Source organism: Vidua chalybeata, chromosome 13, assembly GCF_026979565.1.
Source record: "Vidua chalybeata isolate OUT-0048 chromosome 13, bVidCha1 merged haplotype, whole genome shotgun sequence".
NCBI classification, from domain to species: Eukaryota; Metazoa; Chordata; class Aves; order Passeriformes; family Viduidae; genus Vidua; species Vidua chalybeata.
Genome location: NC_071542.1, coordinates 6,351,340 through 6,371,577, shown reverse-complemented (window position 1 = coordinate 6,371,577; position 20,238 = coordinate 6,351,340). Strand labels below are relative to the sequence as shown.

The 20,238-nt window shown below is 38.3% G+C and overlaps 1 protein-coding gene across 4 annotated transcripts in view; it reads right to left on the bottom strand.

Moving 5' to 3' along the window:
* THSD4 (thrombospondin type 1 domain containing 4) overlaps positions 1–20,238 on the bottom strand; it is a 243,552-nt gene that overhangs the window by 50,810 nt on the left and 172,504 nt on the right. For 3 of the 4 annotated variants that reach the window (XM_053954670.1, XM_053954671.1, XM_053954673.1), the window contains one exon: positions 5,892–6,096. In XM_053954670.1, the coding sequence (XP_053810645.1) occupies positions 5,892–6,096 (205 nt within the window). Of the gene's footprint in view, positions 1–5,891; positions 6,097–11,064; positions 11,138–12,219; positions 12,306–20,238 lie in introns of those variants that run through there. The other variant, XM_053954674.1, reaches the window with a different exon arrangement.

Below are 20,238 nucleotides of genomic sequence, written 5' to 3'. Positions count from 1 at the left end.
TCCTGACTCTCCAGTTCAGTATTCAGGAAATAGGGGACACAACAGTTTCACTAGGATACCTAATCATAAAAAGCATTTCTTAAGAACATTATTCAAAATGTGCTGCTTAAGTTTACACACTGATTGTAATTGCCTCTTCAGACACTAGTAATTCACTCTGAAGTTTCCTTATGGTTTGAACTTGCTGTGTCTAACTTCAGTTTATTTAAGAAATGATTCCTTAAATCTTTTTTCCACATTTTGGAGCACATTGTTGGCTATACTAAGAAATATCTTTGTTGTTTAACTCCAGCAGAGAACAGTCAAGAGTACAAAGGACAAAAAAATAGTTATTCTTATCCAGATATTGTAATTGCATTTGTTTTAAAGTAATGCATTCAGGAAGCCACAGATGCAAGAGAGACACTCCAACTCAAAAGCACTGACACATACAGGGATGCATTCAATGATTAATACAATGTTCAAGTCCTTGGGAAGGTCTCAAATCCATCACAATAAACATACATAATAGCATAGCTCTGGGTTACAGCACTGCATAAACTCAAATGACAAACTGCAGGCTTTGGTTTTGAACAGAAATGTGAGAAATGTGAGAATTATCAATGGAGTACTGACAGTTCTCGTGCAATGGGAGAGCCACTGAGCCCAAGGCACATTGAAGCACTGGAACAGAAGTTTATTATAAGCAGATCCCTTGTATAAAGTTCATTCCAAGCCCTAAAAATTCCAACCTGCATCCTCTCCTCCATATTACTATATTAATTGCATTTTTTTTGCACAGAAACATATAATCTTGTGTAAAAAATAAAATTGAAAATAATCATTAACAGCAATTTAAAAAGTATATTTTGAAATATATTAGTTGACTCAATAAGCACCACATGAAGGAAATCAATGAGTATATATATTATAAAGCACTTCACACGATCACAGCAGTGCCTCTAGCAACGTTTATCTTCTAAATTCCTGCCAGTGTTATAATCTAACACCTTTATTCACTGTAATTTCGAATCTCTAAAGTGATTTCGAAATGTTATTTTAAGTTCAAGAGTTGCTAACAATCTTTCATCATGAGATGTAATGTTTGAATATTATCTGCTACAGGGAATATTGAATAAAAATGGTTTTCAGAGCACCTTTTCACAGCACCCTTAGTATCAGGCCCTGTTGTTTTCATACAACAAATTCCTTAAAATCATATTCATATTCAGGCACACCAATATCCACAATAGTGCTAATAACATCTCTTGGACCTTTGTTTAAAAAATATTAATCTGCAACTTTTATTTTAATCATATATTGTGTATACTGGCATGTGCTAATAGAAGATGCTAGAAAAAGCAGAGTATCATTTTACAGAAAGCTGGGAAAATGGATTAGATCCAAAGATGTCTCTATCTCATTTAGTGGCTGAAATGACTGAACTGCATGAAAAACAAAACTGAAATACATAATATATTCCCTGAAGGAACTGTAATGAGCTTTACAATTAGCAGTTAAATAAATTCACTATGAAACAAAATCTTTGTAGAAAACAGCATTCAGGTAAGAAGGAAAATGTTAGGAGACTTGCCCACACTGGGAATTATCCACCTTCCCTGGACACGGCACCTCAGAACCCTGCAGGCTTGTGATGGCAGGCAGCATGTCTGGTACCTTGTCCTGCTCTCAATCCCAAACCCACAGGACTCCACACACAGACAACTGCCCCAGAAACAAACTGCTCCTTGAGTTACAGACATTACCAGATTATCTCAATAAAAGTTCATTAAAGTGCATTTTAATCTTTCAACTCTGTATTAAGCTAAATTTTCATTTGAACTGCTCACACCTCCTTCCCAACAGATTGCCTTGCAGCTGAGGCTGCGGATATGGACAGCAACCAGCTTCTTTCAATTAGGTTCTCAAGACACAATATGCAAAAAACCCACATTCCAACTAATCACTTCAGATCTGTGTTATCTGGCTTTAAATTCTGCTGTTATCTCAAATCCCAATCCCAAAGATGCAGAAGTATATCTACTCCAACCCACATGTTTTGCAGCACAAGTGCTGTAACGTGCTGGTCCCACTGAAGGTATCATGGTCCTACTTAATTCAGTGGCAAGTTTCCCATGTCGGGGTATGAGAACTGTCCAACTGATGATTACCAGTGGGATGAAAAGTATGTCTTTGTCTCTAGCATGTGACAGAAGTGCTTTGCCAATGGAAAGGTCTGTCCAAGGTCAGCAGTTCTGTTACCAAAAGGTTCTGTTACACATGAGCCAGTAAGAAAATACTGCTGAAAATGACTTTGAGAAGTCATTCTGACATAGCTCAGGGCTGTGCAGCCTGTAGCCTTCTCTACACTTTATAGAGTTGCTAATACACAGCTTTTTCTCTTAACTGTAAAAAAAAACTAGAGTAAATATACAGACTGATGAATACATCATTAATAGTTATGAATAGCTATTATATAGCACTCCAAAAGTGGACTGCTTTCTTTCCCAACAAACACACACTAGAAAACCAGCATGAGATGTTTCCTGGGGAATTTCAGATACACCTCATGGCTCTATTAGAGTTAGTCTGTTTTGGCTCACTAAGACACACTAGTTAATGTTGCAGCCCATTCCCAACTTGACTGCTAAAAAATTTTCCTTTATCACATTGACACTCTTCCTACAGTAAAGATCTGCAAGAAGTGGAAAGCCTAAAAAGAATTTGAATACTTGGGCAGGGGGAGAAGAAAATACTCTATTTGTGCTGTATGAAATCCACTTCATTCCAAACTGGGATTTTATGAAAAGTTAATTACACAGTTCTATGAACAACCGATTAGACCATCTCCTTTAATCTGCATATTCTGACTACCCAGATAACATTCCAGAAACACTTTATATACCACTGTCATGCTTTCTCTTTTTAACAGAATTTTATTGTTTTCCAGTGGCAAGAACTTAAAAATTTTATTCTGAAATCACTCCAGCTTGTGTGCAAAAGCCAAAAATGCAGTCCTCAAAATGAGAAAACTCAGTAAGCAGAATCATATTCAGCAGAAATGTTAGAACTGTGCTTTTTATGAGGGCTTTACAAAAATGAGCAATAGACTAATACAAAATAGTTCACAAAAGCAGTATGGAGAAGCTTTCAAACATTTGGATGACTTCTAGCTGAGTTTGAAACTCATATTCTTGCCTGCTTTTTCCAGCACCTCCTGATTTTAAAGAAATATCTCCTTGTGAACACTCCTGATTGCTCACTTGCTTAGTACTGTAGAGGAAAGTGTGGAGCTTGGTAAACCTGCTTAATGAAACCACATGGAACTCAAGACAATCTCCCAAACACAGAAAAACAGAGTAACTGATACTTAGGAACACCTGCTGTCATCTCCTAAAAAATACCTTAATGACCTTGAGCTGACTTCCAATTTTGCATTGAAGAAACCAAAATGTACAAAGTGAAAGAAAAACCAAATCCTTGGAAAAAAAAAAGGGAATGGTGCTTACAAGCAGCTCTGATGACTACAGCTGGATTATGACAGAATAGGGTATTGAAAATTCAGTTTTGCAAAGCACTCAACTACATCCTTAAAGGAATGGCTGCTGGGTTAATTCCCTCGTTGCTGCTTCAGCATAAGGATAATTTTAATTTTTTTATTTTTAAAGTTCGAGACTTCTGCTTATTATCATAAATATAGTGAAAACAGTCTGAGTTTTCATGTTTCCCAGCTCCACCAGTGTTACATGCACTATAAAAATGTTTAAATTCTGAATGCTATTTTATCAGTGAGAAATTTGTGACCACCAATATGCCAAGAAACCAACTTCATAATTAGCATTTCACTTGTCCAATGAATTGTTTGATAAGCCTTTCTCTTATTTTCAGCTTTCTGATCTGCTTGAACATGTTCATTTTTGTCCTGGTGTAACTCACCTGCTTTAATAAACCAAGTTTATTGTGTAACAATGTAAGCAGAGTGGCTGGGATCCTTCTAGGCTGGAATTACATCCTCAAAAATTCCTAACATGGGAGGGAGCTGGCAAATTTAGCAGACTAAATCCATACCAGCACATTTAAATAAAACATATGAAATGGATAAAAACAAAAAAAGAAAGAAAGAAAAGATGATAGCATAAACCAAGAGCTCAGGGGATAAGGAGTTAAGGAGTAGCATGGGAAAGAAAAACTCTGTCACTTTCCCATACATGCCAACAGCCTGGTTATTTTCGAACAAAAATGTTACTCTCTTTCTGTCCTGCCCATTACAAAAATGTTCAAGTGGCTCAGGACATTTTAATATAGTTAAGGGAGTTTTTCTGTCAGCTGTTTTCAGATGCTGGCACATAAATCTGACAGAAAAATTACATTCAACTCCATGATTTTATATATTAGTAATGTGACTGCTTTTACTGTACTGCCAAGTCAGCTATGTTCTCACCCATTTTCTACCAAATATACAAGTATCCATGGAAATTCTTTAGAAAGAATGATTGGTTTAGTTCATCATCATTTAAGTTAGTGTTGATGGATGCTATACAAACTGTTCTCATGAAAGTGATGTTATATTTTAAACGGGCCGCAACACATGAAAAAACAAACGCTGGTGTATATTGGTATATAATACATCAAAACCTCATTTGAATGAAACCAGGACAAATAAGAACTGAGAAGACCACCCAGACAATAGGTTCAGGACATTTGGCTTTCTTGGACTGTGGGTAGCTTATTCTATTTCTTAAATTTTGAAGTAAATTTTTGGTAAAATTATGGAACACACTTTCCAGTTCAGACTGTTCCCCATAATAAACTCCCATCTACAGGCAATGTTTCTGTGGAATTCATTCCAGATTCAGCAGGAATTAAGGGGAAGAAAGTAGAAAAGAGTCAAAGCAATTCCATAATGAGCACCTTCCTTTTTTGTACCTGAGCAGCAGCTGAGATGCTTTACCCACCAGAGGGGAGATAAAGCAGCTGTCCAACAAGAGGACTGGCATTTGGAACTTCTAGTACAGCTAGACAGTTTCTAGCAATAACCACACCAAGCTAGCACAGAAGTTCTCAGGTGGCTCCAATTTTACCATCTCCAATGGTAATTTTTAAGACAGATCTAAGGATGGTGAAGAGAAAACTGAAGGGTGAGGGGCAGGTTTTATAAATCATAAGTAACTCTTGTCTCTCCAGTCCACTCATCAGAATTGCCTGCAAAACATGCACAAATGTAGACAAACTAAGGGCTTTGTAACCTGGGAACATGACAGGTTACAGTGGGGAATGCCACAGTTCATAAATACACACAAGACTCATATAGATCTGGTATAAATTCCACATAATCTCTAATTTGCAACCCACGATACACATCTAGAAGTATACATTAAAATGTTATGTTTCTATAAATATTCCAGGATCCTCCATGGTTTCGAATTAAGGACCTGCTTCTGAATAAATAACTGTACAAAGACCTTGGATTCTGTGAATATCTCCTCAATATCAAATTATCTCACTTTAAAAGAACTGAAACTCTTTGACAATCAGAAGATGCTCTTTTCTGCTCAAGCAGCCTTTTATATACATAAGCATCTGCTTGGCTGGATTCTTGACTGATCAGAGAAGGTTAATGATGTGGGAAAGGGAAACGTCACAGCGGAACGGATTGAAAGGAGAAACTAAAGACAAGTCAGACAGGCAGGGAAATAGACTGTAACAGGTCTATAATGTTTGTCATGCAAGATCAATGTAGAATTAAAAACAGCCAGTTAGTTCTGATCAAAACACCTGTTTAACAATTTATTTTCTTTCCTCTCTTCTTCTTGACATTGATTTCACACTGCTCAGAAGGCCTTTCCTGGCATGACCTCCACCCAGTTGCACTAGCACACATAGCATTCTTCATTCACTGAGATGCAACTTACCCAAATAGTTGTTGCTCTTTGACATCTCAGTAATGTTGATTTTAGTAGCTCCTTCAGGAATTTCCACTATCTTGTGGTAGCCAAGATTTGTTAGCGTGTGTTTGAAAACTCCAGACACAACTTTGCAAGCAGTGTTGTCCCCTCCACATATTCCACACTTGTCAATCACCTTGTCAGAACCCAGATAGTCGTCACAGCCAATGCTCTGCAAAATAAAGTAAGATTTCTTTTTCCAAGATCTTACAACTGCAGACTTCAGACACAACAACCGAGAATAGCATGACTTTCGGAGAAGAATCAATTCTGATATGATTTTGTGAATTAGCATTTCAGCAATGTCTTCTGTAAGGAAAAAAGCAATAAAACCCAAAGAGTTCTCAGACTTGGTGTTTTCAAGGTAGCCAACAGGTTTTAATATCCTGCCAGGCAAAATCCAAGAACACACCACGAGCAGTAATGCATTGATCATGCTGACTGCATACTCCTCAGCTGAAAGAAAAGCTGAACAACACAGTTCCCACAGCGGCTGCTCAGGAAAGAGGTGGAGAGCTTTGATTTTGCTATAATTCAAAATAGGCTTTCTACAGAAGCAGGACTACTTTCTCTATAGTCTTGTCTTAATCTCCTCTAAAAGTGAGCACTCAGCCTATTCTCAGCAAAAGAGGTATGTGAGAAATCTTTATACTGCATCTAGACAATTAGAGAAGAAACCCACCTGTTCATCAAGTAGAAAACCTTCCATTCACTCAGTAACACACACCTGGACAGGATAGCTTAAAACAAAATCATTTCCTAGAATCACAGAATGGTTTGGGTTGGAAGGGAACCTTGAAGACGACCCAGTTCCAGCCTCTTTGCCATGGGCAGGAACACCTTCCTCTAAACCAGATTGTTCCAAGCCCCATCCAACTGATCTTGATTCGTAAAATCCATCAAACAGCTTCCCTAAGATGAGACACTAAAGGAATCCTGGATGACCAGGGATGTAACTGTGTTTTTACAAAAACAACACTGCTGGCCATTTTTTCTAACAGTTTAAAAAACAACTTATCTGAGATAAATCAGCTTCTGTTTTGTGACAACACAGAAAACACTCCAGCAGCAAGCCAAGGAAGAGATTTGATGTCCTGGAATTTTGATGTTGGTTATGACCTAAGTATAGCCTGGAGATAAGTAGGAATTTGTGACTGGCTGACTGCTAAGCAGCATACAGACAAACCACATGGGATTTACTTCTGGAGTACAGGCTTGAATTTGACTTGGCTAGTGAGGAAGCTGCAGATCCTTAGGAGACAGCTTTAAGATAAGCAGCAGATATTTAATATATCTCATGACAATACCTTTAAGTTATTAACAAGCAGAAAATCAGCTGCATGGAATTAGAAACTCTGTATTCCTCAGAATAAAATTTGGTTTTATTTGTGAAAAGGGTAGAAATGCCCAACTCAGGGCTTGCTGTAACAGGCATCACTGTACCTATGCTTTGGAGAGAAGACATTCCCCAAACCCTTTACAAACATGGCATAGCTGATCTACCCAAGGCCAGGATGTCCAAAAACGAAACCCCTGCAACCCACACCCCCATAAAAATCACACAGGCTACTTCCTGACATTGCATGAACCATTTTATCCAGCCACTTTCACACAAGGACACTGGGAGTCACAACATAAGGAGCTTGTCAGAATACCAGACATCTGGGGTTTCACTCCCATGGTATTCCATTGATAGCTTACTCAGGAGAAAGATCTGAGAGTGATCAACAAAGGAATTCCAGCAAGAACTACAAATATCATGAAGTAGTAGGACTTCACAGTGAGACAAGTATTGGCTTTATTTACAGCCATTGAAGTAGTGTGTTCTTCCACCTCAGCACATCAATAGCAATATTGGAAAATCAATCAAAATCTCCCAAACCTCAGAGAAAACATAACTAATTTCTGTCACAGATTTTGAAACTAAATTTTATTATTCTACTTCACCACGGTGTCCTATAATGAGATACAAGAATAATGATGTCCACAAGGTGGCACTTACAATCCTCATGAAATCAAAATGTAGGTCTTTGCAAAACAACAAAAAATTTAATGTCTTACACCTAAACATGAAGTTGATATTGCACTTCTTTTCAAATTAGCCTTTACCACATGAGTAACACTCCTGCTGCTTTGTTACCAGTAATACATTCTTTTACATTTTTCAGTTAGTCCAGGATTTCTTTTGCTTTGGAATGAAATAAAATGTTCTACTAAACTGAAATTGAAAAGAAATCTCAAACTGTTCCTTCTTGTATTATATGTTCTCCTTGTCTGGTGACCAGGTGGACTTAATTTATCAATCATAAATAAATATTTTAATCCAAGTCCTAATGTCTTTCCTCCAAAGAAATCCTCACTGACTTCAAAGTTGACATCAACTGGAAATTTGCCAAGTCACAGAAGTTGGACTCTTTATGGATTTGACAGGGCAGAATTCTATCAATTCCATGGTCTTCACCATGCAAAATTTACTAACAAATTTAAAAGACTTTTGGATTTAAGTGTGTCAAACAGAAGTATGTATATTATTTTTCATTCACATGAATTTTTGTGTAAAATTAAATCACTTCCACTGAGTCTGGGAAAATGAGAAAGATCAAGTTAGGAAGCACCTGGGAAAACTTTATGTACACAGATCTCTAGGACCAGATGAGGTCATGGTGATTGGCGGTGACGCCTAAAAAGTAACTGCCACATCCATCTTCATTAGGGCAAGAGGACCTGAGGCTCACTTGCAGGTTGGTCACCCTAACAGCCCTCAGAAAGACTGCAGAGCCCATCCTCATGGAAGCCATTTCCAAATGTAGGAAGGACAAAAAAACCCCAAACCAAACCAAACCAAATCAAACCAAACCAAAACCAAAAAATAAAAAAATAATAATAAAAAAAAAACACACAAAAAAAAAAAAAAAAAAAAAAAACACAAAAAAGAAGACTGAGATAAACCATCATGGACGTACCAAGGTCAAGTTGTGTCTGAACTTGTGATTCACTGACAAGTTGAGCACATGAATGGAGAGGAATGGATGTTCTGTGCCTTGACTTTAACAAGGCCTTCAGAGTCTCCCTCAGTGTCTAACAGCCACACTGGAGAAATTCAGACTGGGAAAGTTGACAATAAGGTATAGACAGTAAGGTATCCCAGACATACTGCTCATGTAATCCTTTCCCTCCAGGCAGGAGGTACAGCCGATTAGGAACAAGGAAGCACATACTGCTATGGCATCTGAAAGCTCTGGATCCTCATCTTTCAGACTTACACTTTGCATTAGTGGACTTAGATTCCTTTCCCAGACAGTCAGTTTCTGATATTTTCACCCCAACTTTTATTTCTTGCCTTTGGTAAGTCTCTGTCCTGTCCACAAGGAAAGACACTAGTTTTTCTGAGTTTTTTCCTCTGAAGTCTAAGCAAGTCTGCCTAGAGATTGGCTGGATGGCTCTCCCCTCAATGTGTGAAGAAGCTGAGCATAATACTACTATTTTTCTCTGGCCACTGTTAAAATCTTTGACCTTCACATATGACCTTAACTCCTTCATTTAGATAAACATAATTCCTTTCATTTCTCTGTCTGTGAAGGGTAGTAAATGAGACACCAATGAAGATGTTATGACTACTAGAGAGTACTAGCCAGCATGTACCATTTTAACAGCACAGCAGGGAAATGCCAGCACAGCCCGTGTTTGAAGCATTTTACTGTAGGAGGCACTGCTTGTGTACAGACACCAGTGCAAGGTTTGGTGGTGCATGTTCTTCAGCAGAAACAAACTGAACAGGCTGTCCAGCAGTGAGGAGCCATGGCTGTACTTGAGCAAGAGGTAAACCTCATGCTTCAGAAAACCTCCCAAGGCAGAGCACAAGAAAGCCAGCAGAGCCTGCTTGTCTCACTTCAATGTCTCACACGTCTTCAAGGTCGCAGCCTAACCCTCATTTGCTTTACGAATCAAAGGAGCAATGTTGAGAATTTACATTCAACCACAGGATAACAAACAACATTCTAATGGCTCTCACTTGATTTGTGGTTAGCTATAACCATAATTTTTACCCAAACATTTGATCCTGCTTTGGCTTTCAAATATTTCCTGCTGTCCACAGACCTAACGCTCACAAATCTTTGATGCTATTTACAGCCCCTCAACGATTAGATTGTGGTCACATCCAGATGTGGTCCACTTAATTAATCACAGATTTTCTTACCTGCACAATAGCTGGTTTCATTACCTATCTGTGCTTTAAGCTGAACTTCATTTGGTCAGATAAATTTCAGACAGGAAGAAGAAGCAAGCTGTTCATTTTTGACAACCTTAAGAATTCAAATTCCATTTATAGTATGTGGATATGCACCAGTTTATCAAAAAAAAGCTACTCATATGAAGACATATAAAGACTCTTTCACTAAGATATTCAATAGTTTCTTACTGGCTAGAAAATTACTTGAGAGAAAAAAAGGTTTTATTCTTTTTACAATGGAAAAAGTAAAGCCATCCATGAAAAGTAATCATGTGAAAAGATGGTCTTAGAGATATCAACTAATAGCAGCCAATAAAAAAGGATTAAAAAATCTAAAGTATGAATCTCACAATGATACCTCAGACAGGAAAACAACTTCTCTCCTGTTGTTTTAAGGGAAGATGCTCTAAATGGAACTTGTAGATCTCCCATACACAAACCCAATGTAAGGTCTATGAAATCTGCTAAACCTCCAGCAATAAAGACCTGAAATACAAACAGACCATTTCTGCCTGTCACCTACTGAAGTCAAGAGAGTTATTCAGCTTTGAGACCTCACTCTACAAAGAGCTTATTAAAGGAGTTTACTCAAGTGTTTTGAAGTGGCTGTGTTAGCAGCATTTAAGAGTGAAGAAGATGAAGAATAATCCTAATATGTACATTCCTTTGACAAACACACCTCTAGAAGGTGAGTGCAGGGCTTGTGGGCGTGTCCCCATTTGATCCCATACAGTTCAACCAGCAGCTCTCATTTCTGCCTTGGTTAAGAGGAATCTGTCTTACCCACTCCCAGGAGGCTCTGGCACTGAACCCACAGGCACATGTCCCCACACAGAAGGAGAGTAGTTTCACCATGGCTGGACTCTGGGCCAGGCTGCTCCCATATATACCTGCTGCTACAGCACTCACAAGCATATCCAGGGTCCTGGGGCTTCAGTTCTGAGGCTTTGTACTTTCAAGCTGATCAGATTGCTCACATTCACTAAGAATGGAAAATGGAAATACTGTGACAGAAAAAAACACCAGAAGTACCTCAAATTGAAAGGCTGACTTTTTTTTTTTTTTTTTTTTTTTTTTTGGTTATCTGAACATAAAATTTCCAACTAGAAGCTCCATACCTTAAAAGTTCTAATGCTCAAGAGGTACAATAGGTCCAAATAATAGATGCACCTCTAAAATGCACTGTTTTTTCACTTCAGGAAATTTAAAACCACAAGGACATTAAAGCTGCTCTAGTACAAAAGCAGACTAAATATAATCTGAAATAAATATTCCTAGATCACATATTAACAAAGCACTCATGTCTGCTTGAATATACTGATCAGCTGCAAATATGCCAGATTGCTTGATAGCCCAGATTCAGCAAGAATAAGCAAACTCTGTGCTTCTATTTAAACAACTCACCTGGAAAAGCAGAAAACCATTTCAATATCTAAGGTCAGACACCAACTCCACACAATATAGTTCTTTAAGAAGGGTATCTTCTTTGCTAAAATTCGTATACAAAGTGTATATTTTATGATGTGGATCATAATGCTAAAGCCTTCAAAACTGCAGACAGGGCTTGAATATACCAATGTTCTGAATTCAGTAACAGTGCAGTCTGAAAATTCATTAAATGATTCTCCAAATCTAGCCTAAATTGACCTTGTTGGCAACGACAAGTAACAGTTAAACAAAAGAATACAATTCACATAGTTGATGTTAACTCTATGCCTTTTTAAAACACCTCCTATCTAAGTGGCTAAAGCTAATGCATGTCAGCACCATCCTGATCAGATCTCATATTATTGTTGGCAAGTAGTACTGTGCCATTTCAGGATTCAATGAAAGGTCTCCACAATTCTCTTCAAAAGGGTGGTACTTCAGAGAACAAGTGTAAAACCCCATATAACCTCACCAAAATTAGAGCTGTTTCCTTAATGCCACACACTGACCCCCTGCCAACCCCAAAATTCTGCCTTTTAATTCTTTCCTGAGCTTTACAATACCTGCCATTATTATTTTCTGGTTCATGAATGTCAAAAGGAGCATAAACAAAGAGTAATAATATTTGAAGCCAACCTGAGGAAGGCAGTGAAGAACACATATTGTTTCAGTTATGAGTGGTGTTCAGAACAGCCTCCTGAGCCACTTCCAGGCAAACGCTCACCTCTCCCACACAATGAGCAATGGGTCACAGCAATGAGTCACTGCTTCTATGGCAACTATTTCATTGTTTCAAAGGAACTTCTTTGGCATGGCAACCTTTTGATGCTGTTTTTGTCCTGCCCTTTAGGAACAGGAAATGGAAAATATGCCAGTCCATTTTGCTATTTGAATGTGGCAAAAATACAATCTGTTTCTTCTGAAAAATCAGAAGTGGCAGAGCAGCCACTCCACAGTGCAGGAGACACCTCCAATGGCACAGCCTGGAGTGGAAGCCTCCATTCAATACAGTTCTATTTTCTCCATCCTTGGAGCTAAAGAGCTAAGTAGCACTCCAATTAACATCATTTTAAGCAATATGGGTGATTCACCCAAATAAACACAATTTATGTATTTACACAAACACAGATGCTCTCTCTTCTCACTATATGCAGCTATAACTGCATACTTGCAAATACTTGCAAGGGAGTTTTTCAAACTTACAGATTCAAGTTTTCTACTTTTTAATTTTATTCTTGCAAAGCTCTATTTGAGCTTGCAGGACTGAAATACTAAAGTTCTGCCTGTCCTATTGAAAATAATAGCCCTTAAAACATAAAGTTGGGGGCAGGGGATGAGTGTTGTGCAAATGCTTTGGAAAACACATGGAATCTCAATGTTCTGGAGTTTTATGTACTCCTGTTGACCAGAATTTGGGAAAGGAGGCAGTGCACCCTAGCTCTGTTGCATGAGTTAAGTACAAAGTCCATTTAACACTCAGGCATCTGCATTTTTGGCTGTACATCAATGCTGTAGGGGGAGGAAATGTGCAAATGCAAGAGGGAGGAGACCACAAGAGAAGATGTGATGGCACATAAAGCTCCTTCCAAGTGTGTGACTGTACACTCATTTCCTACAAATACAACAAATAGCTGTGAACATTTCTTTGTGGAAGACTCTACAGAGCTGCAGATCACTTCTCTTCAGAATCTCATGTGGCCCTGAGCATTTATGAGATTTTTTTAGATTTATCTTAAAAGAGATGATCCTTTGCTCTTCAGCCAGCAAGGACTGGATTTAACTAGCGCCTGGTTCTGAGCACAGACTTGCTGGAAGGTTTGTGCCACAGTCCTATGCTGATTGTTCAGAAACATCCCTTCTGATTAAAGAAAAAAAAATACATTTACTATCATGTGAAACAGGATTTCCAGGAGCTGCTCTGTTACCTGTTCAAGCTCTTCCTTGATAATCCTGCAACCAAGGTGTGCAGTAGATTCCCCTGGCTCACATTCTCCACTCTGGTTTACTGCTCCTGGGTTTAAAGGAGTTTTGCCCAAACAAATCCTTGTCTATACAACACACTAAAACACTGTTCTAAATACATCTGGTTTGTACTGCAGTGGGAGGTTTTTCTAATCTGTGATCTTCACTTGCTTGTGAGAAATTACTTGCAGAGATTAGTTTTCTTTTTATAATGGGAATTTGTGGTAACAAACTTGGAATGAGAGAACACCAGTACCCCATCCCGACTTGTAGAGCTTGCACACAAGCAGAGGCAGAATAAAGTTCTGAAAAAAAAAAATTCTGGAAAAACAATCATTAAAATTATGCCTCTTTCTATAACAATGAACATGATTCATACAAAGATAATAGTTACACAGAACAGTGTATTTTTAGACAAAAAAAACCCTCCTTTATGTGTTTTAATAGACTTTTTACATGGGACAAATCAGTTTACATCATTTGTCATGCTCAAACACTATCAAATAATGGAATTTATGTTCTGAGTGACATTTTTGCAGCTAGAAACCAGGGAATTTGGTTCTTTATAATTTTTCTATTCTCCTCTTTGATCATGTCCAATTCTTAGGATGCAGATTTTCCTATAACTCAGAACTGTAGACCAAAACACCTTTTCTAGGCTTCTAACCCTATTTAGACAAGAGTGAAGCCGTTCCTCACAGAAAACCAAAACTTAAGAATGGTCTTTCCCTAGATAACACCACTGAATGCACCAAGTTCCTCCTTCAGTTTCCTGTGTATAAGACTTCATGGGGCTTGCATAGGGGTTAGATTTAGCAGCTTGTATTACAAAAGAGGTATTCCTGAAACTGAAGGGTATTTTAAAGCTGCTATTGAACTAAGCTGTTTTAAACTCTCAAAGCTGATGATGAAAAGACATGAAAAAGCAAGAAATACTAGAATTCACTGTGATTTGACCTATCACTAAAGTTCTAAAATAAATTCCCTTTGTAAATATTCAATATTTTTCTGTATTTTAGCAGCTTCTTAGTACTTGCCAGATCAAGACATATGGTCAGGTATAGCAATACTCTGTATTTAGTATCTTGACATATTTCAGTGCTGCAGCTTTTTAAATATTTTTATTTCTGTTAATCAGAGAGAAGATGTGCAAAGCATCAGTGATGAGGTCCCTGAGTAATAGAAAACCGTATGCATTTCTCTATTTTGATTGGCTTACAAATAAGGAAAAAAATTGGGGCCTAATGCCCTCCTCAGAAGAGTATGTTCAACTTCACTATTGTGTCAATAATGACTTCATCCTTAATTTGCACTAGAAATTCCTGGCTCTTAGTATTTTCTAGCTAATGTGAAGATATTCAGGGTAGCAAAAAAAAAACCCCAAGTATGAAGAGCTGCAGAAGAATCTCAAGGCGCTTTCAATGACTAGAATCAATCACCAAAACTCTCCCACCATATTACAAGAACACAAAAACATGAAGTCCTTGCAAGTCACATCAAAGGCACCAATAATGGGTCCATAAGAGTGATCCTAAAGCTAGGAAAAATGTACGTTATTTTGTCAGAATATGTTTCCAGGCTGAATTTTTAATTTGAGGCACAAAGACTACCTCAGTCAAATATAATGTCTTTCTATCATTTAGTAGTCCTTTATTGAATACGCTTAGCTTCCTTCCTGAAATTTAGGGTGCCTAATTCCTGTATCAGTCAGTTCCACTACATGCCACATCATCTTCATTTGGGAAAAGCACTGGGTAATTTCTGCCAGTGACTCAGAGATCTTGTACTGAGACAGACAATGGCAATCATTTCCTCTTCACATTCTCCATGAACTCTCAAGTTTTATGGACTTCACTCAGTCATTCTCACCCAAGTTATTGTTTTTCCAGACTGAAATATTCAGCCTATGGAATCCTGCTCATGCTATTCCATTCCCTTGTCATCTTCATTGGCATAACTGCACCTCCTGTGCTTCTGAACAGTCCCACCTGAGCTGGGGAGGCCATGCATTTGAGATGCCACACATATGTTCATCCATCTATACACACTCATACCCAGAAACACACACAGAGCAACCTGCTCTGGTTTGCACTGCTTTCTTCATTCCTAACTTACTTTTTTTTTGAGGCATTATGTTCATTTCAATACTCATACTCTTCCTTTCCTAATCTCATTCTCTGAATATTACTTACTTAAGTGCCTATGCAGGAGGCTGTTACATCTAATTGTTTTAATAAAGCTAACTAGTTTTAAGATGTTTTTTAGGAATGCACATTTTTCAAAAGTTCAGTCCTGGTTTAAATATCATTATAGGCTCTGTGCAGACAGAGCCACAACCACATTCACAGTGTTTTCTCAGCATGGAACTCATTAAAGGTTTGGTTAATTTTGGCAGGCTAAGCAAAAATCTGATATGCTTGCAAACAAATGCAATTGCACCACATTAACAACTGACCCAATCATTTCTGAGTTCAGCCTACTGCTATCCCTCATATTCTTTTACCATATTGTTTGCTCTAAAATGTTTAGAGAGAGCAATTCCTTCTTCTACTACCTTTCTTCAAATCACTTGAGAGCTCTTGATCTCAAACACTGTTTCCCTATCTCACTGGAACTACTTCTCAACATCTTTTTTTTTTGACATCTTGCTAGGTCAAAATAGATATGAAAACTGCAAGCAGTTTTACAAGGTGAAATTTTTCTCCAGAGCATCATCCATTTTGGAATGCCCTGTAAAAGTCACAGCCACAACACTTGGTTTCTTTTCTGGGTTTCGAGATAGCCCATCTAACTTTTCCCAGAGCACTGAAGTTCAAAGAGTTGCAGTTAGATTCCACAAGTTCTTCAAACAGTTTCTGTGCTATAGCAAGGACAATCACAAATGCAACCTCAAATCTGATTTCCTTTGGCTTTCCTTTGGTTGTCAGTGAAAGGGTGAGAATCAAGCTAGATAAATCAAGAGCACCTGAGAATTACTGAGAACCTCCTTACTGTAGACTCAAGAGCTGTTCAAATACACAAATCTGAGTTTAAATTTTGTTGTGTCAAACATCATCAGAATTTCAAACACAAAGATGCCTCCTTGTAAAGCAGGAAAACAGCTAAAAGGAATGCAATACAGTGCTTCCTAGATGATTAGAAAATGGATATATATGCAACAAAGATCAGATTTTGGGAGTTTTACTTTTTTCTGTGTTTCCCAAAGTTAGCACATAGTCACCATGTATTTGCTATGCCCTTCGTATCCTCATTACTACCTTGAACAAAAATCCTGCCACCAGGATTTAAGGAAGTTTAATTTGAGGATGGTTCCTGTAAACACTTTACATCCCAGGGTTTGCACTACGAGTACCAACAACAGCACCATGGCCACTGCCTGCTCCTGGAGCTGCATCCAGCCTGCACAAGGCATTGACACAAGGAACTCATCCATTTATTTGGCCACTGTAGTGTCTGCACATGTTTGCATCAGAGAATACATAAGAAAGAAGCATCCACGTTTGAGGCAGGTTATCTTCCCAGAGAGGGACATATGTTACACAGGAGGAGACACAGGGGACTGGCTGGGTTCATAATGTGATGAGATGGACTCTCAGTCACAGCTGTCATCTGCCAGCTTTCAGCCCTTACATTCCCCAGCTCTGAAGGTGAAGTTCATGGTTCTCTGTCTTTTAGGCATTTCTACTTCCTGGATTGATATACTGGAGAGGGAAAAGGAACAATTTTTGAGTAGTCATCTAAACATGAATCAGGTATTCAGATTTTTTTCAGCAATGATGAATTAGAGGAAAGAATATATATATATAAAGTTGTTTCTCTTAATACTTGTAAAAGAATTTTGACAACAGCATTTTCTAACATTTCAAACATAAAGGTTTAAAAATAGTGATACTACAATTGTCATTCTGTGTCCCACTGATTACATAAGAATGGACTGTGCAGCAAGTTTGATGACTAACTGGGTGAATGAGAAAAGTTAACAGAAATGCAGGAGTTAATTTTATCTCCTTGAATCTTGGGGGTTTTATTTCCAAGTGCTTTTTCTCATGATACCAAAAAGAGTAGTGTGTTCTGTATTGTGTAGATACTCCCTCACCTCCCCAAACTTAGAAAGCAAGAGGTCTCAGTGAAGAATCATTTTATATAAATGAGGACAAAGGAAACTGGCAATCACTAAGTGGTTTCAGACATTATTAGCTTTACAACTCTTGTGACCTGGTCTACCATACAGAAAATCCAACTCTTAGAAGCAATTTTGTAGGAAAAAGAAATGTGTGCCAACTTCTGCAGAATCCAATTCATAGTTAAGTACTACTACATCCCAACACTGCTCCCCAGAATACATAAACCTTTCTAAGCCGCATAGAATTCTCAGTTTTGTTTTGTAACAGATTTACAAGTTTTACCTGCTTGCTATGTGTAAATAAATGTCCCTATGGGTACACCATAATTAACAAATACTTGCATCTGTCACAATTTCAAAGTTTAAACAAAGAAATATTTCATTTTTTCTGAAAAATAAAGGACAATATATAAAAATATCCCAGTGTAATACTCCTGTAAACTTCTGACTGTTCCATGCTGCTTAATATTACAGAAGTCAAGAATAGAGACTATGTGAGGGACCCTTGAGAGGGGAGAAGTTAGATTCACTGTCTTTCTAATAATTCCCTATGTGAAAAGAACTCTAACCCTTGCCAAGAGACTAGTCCCAACTGGCTTTATGCTAGGGTTGTGTTTATTCAAGTGTTCTCCTTTATGAAGGAAAAACTTGGATTCATTTCAAGGTAAAGAAAAAAAACCTCCAAGCAGCAAAATATTTTAAGGACAGATGTCTGATCTTGAAACAGCAGCTAACATAGCCAGAATATATCTGTGCAATAAATACTTACTCATTAGCCCTCTCTTTCAACTGCATGTATTTCTTTTTATCCACGATGTTGCTCACAAAAAAAGGTAGCACAGAATACAGTGTTCTCTATTATCTCCTGGGACAACTTTAATTAATTTCTTTAATTCTAATAAATCTGAAATTCAATAACAACTGTTTGGGTTTATTTTTTTCTTTTCCCTCCAGGGGTTTAATTATGTCTGTTACACTTGGAACTGTGCTAGCAAGAGCTGTGAGATGCATGGCCCCAACAGCAGCAGCACCCAGGAACTCGATACCTTGAGAATCTTCTCTGAACCCAAGGACCACCGTGACCTCTGCTTCATCCTGCACTGCTCACTAACACTTGGCTCATGTCCTTCCTCTCCACCTTGGTGTACCCACCTTCGAAACTACTTGACCTGATACAATTTCATGCCCAAGAAAGAAAGAAACACAAGCAGAGCTGGTCACTATAGTAATGGTTAATATTTTCAAATGCTTTCCAATAGTATCCCTGTTGCTTTTAGATTGTTATAGCTCTGCCAAAACTTAACAACCCACACTGAAAATTTCCTTGCCAGGGACTTGAAACAAGCTGAACATTTATTTTCAAAGAAAATAAACAGCAAAAATAATTTTGGTAGTCAAAACCTAGGATTAAATAAAATCATGTGTTTTGCAAATATTTTTAAAAGAACTTATTTCTGTTTTACTCAGAAATGCTTGTTCTTTTCTTTTTAAAATTAGGGGCTCAGAATTGGCAAGAAGCCTGAGATGGTATGAAGGATATGATCCTTTCTCTTCTTAGGAAAAGATGCCCGTGTCTAGTCAAGATTTAAAGCTCTGACTATCACCATGGCATATGGTCAACACAACACACAAGTTAGGGACTGGGCAGTACAACACTGAAAAAAACCTGGTCACACTGTGCATGCTCCAGAGTTTCAGGTAAGTTCCAGCCTCAGCCTACAAACTGGTAGTGTCATGCCAGAAGTGCAGGGAAACAGTCACTGAAGCAGCTCAGAAGTTGTGTGCTCTGCTGTACATGACTGAGGAATGCACGGTCAGTGCGTGATAAGGACAGAGACACACTGGAGCACAGCAACAGCAGACGTTTTCCCAGCACAGAAGAGGACAAAAGAGGAGAGGATGAATCATTTACAGTCAGAACCTGCAGAAACTGTACCAAAGAATCCTGAGTCTTAACACTTCAGCTGTTCAGCAAACAGCTGATATCCAGTGGCTTTTTATCTAATGACTGCTGGCCTTCAGGAGAGTCAAGGTGGTTTCCTGATGAAACCTCTTGGAGAAACAGGATTTTGCAGCTTTCCTTCTTTAAAAACAAAGAAAGTTTTTATGACTGTTCCAAATACCCGAAAATGACAATGTTCAAGTATATCTCTCAGTAAGCTCTCAAACTCTCTTTATCCTACCTCTCAAACTCCGCATGAATTTCCAAGGTCAGCTAGAAGTGCAGAGATGTACCCCAACACAGCACCCATAGTAAGGAGGTGGGATGGTACCACCAGGAGGTAAGAAACATCCTTTCTTTGTAAGAAAATGCTACATATCTTATTGAAAGGTCTGGCTTGCCAGTTACTTGGTTAGGCATTCCATAAATGCTCTTCTGGACCAAGGAATGGTGAAGGGGAACAGGCAGTACCAAGTCCAGGCTTCAGAATCTGAGTTCCAAATGGGGCAGAGTGCAAGCAAGCAGTGCTCTCGTTCTTGACTGCTCAAGCTCATTTTTACAACAAGTTCTTATGGTCATCCCTGGACTGCTCCTGAGGCTGCACAGCCTCGCTCACGTTCCACAACAG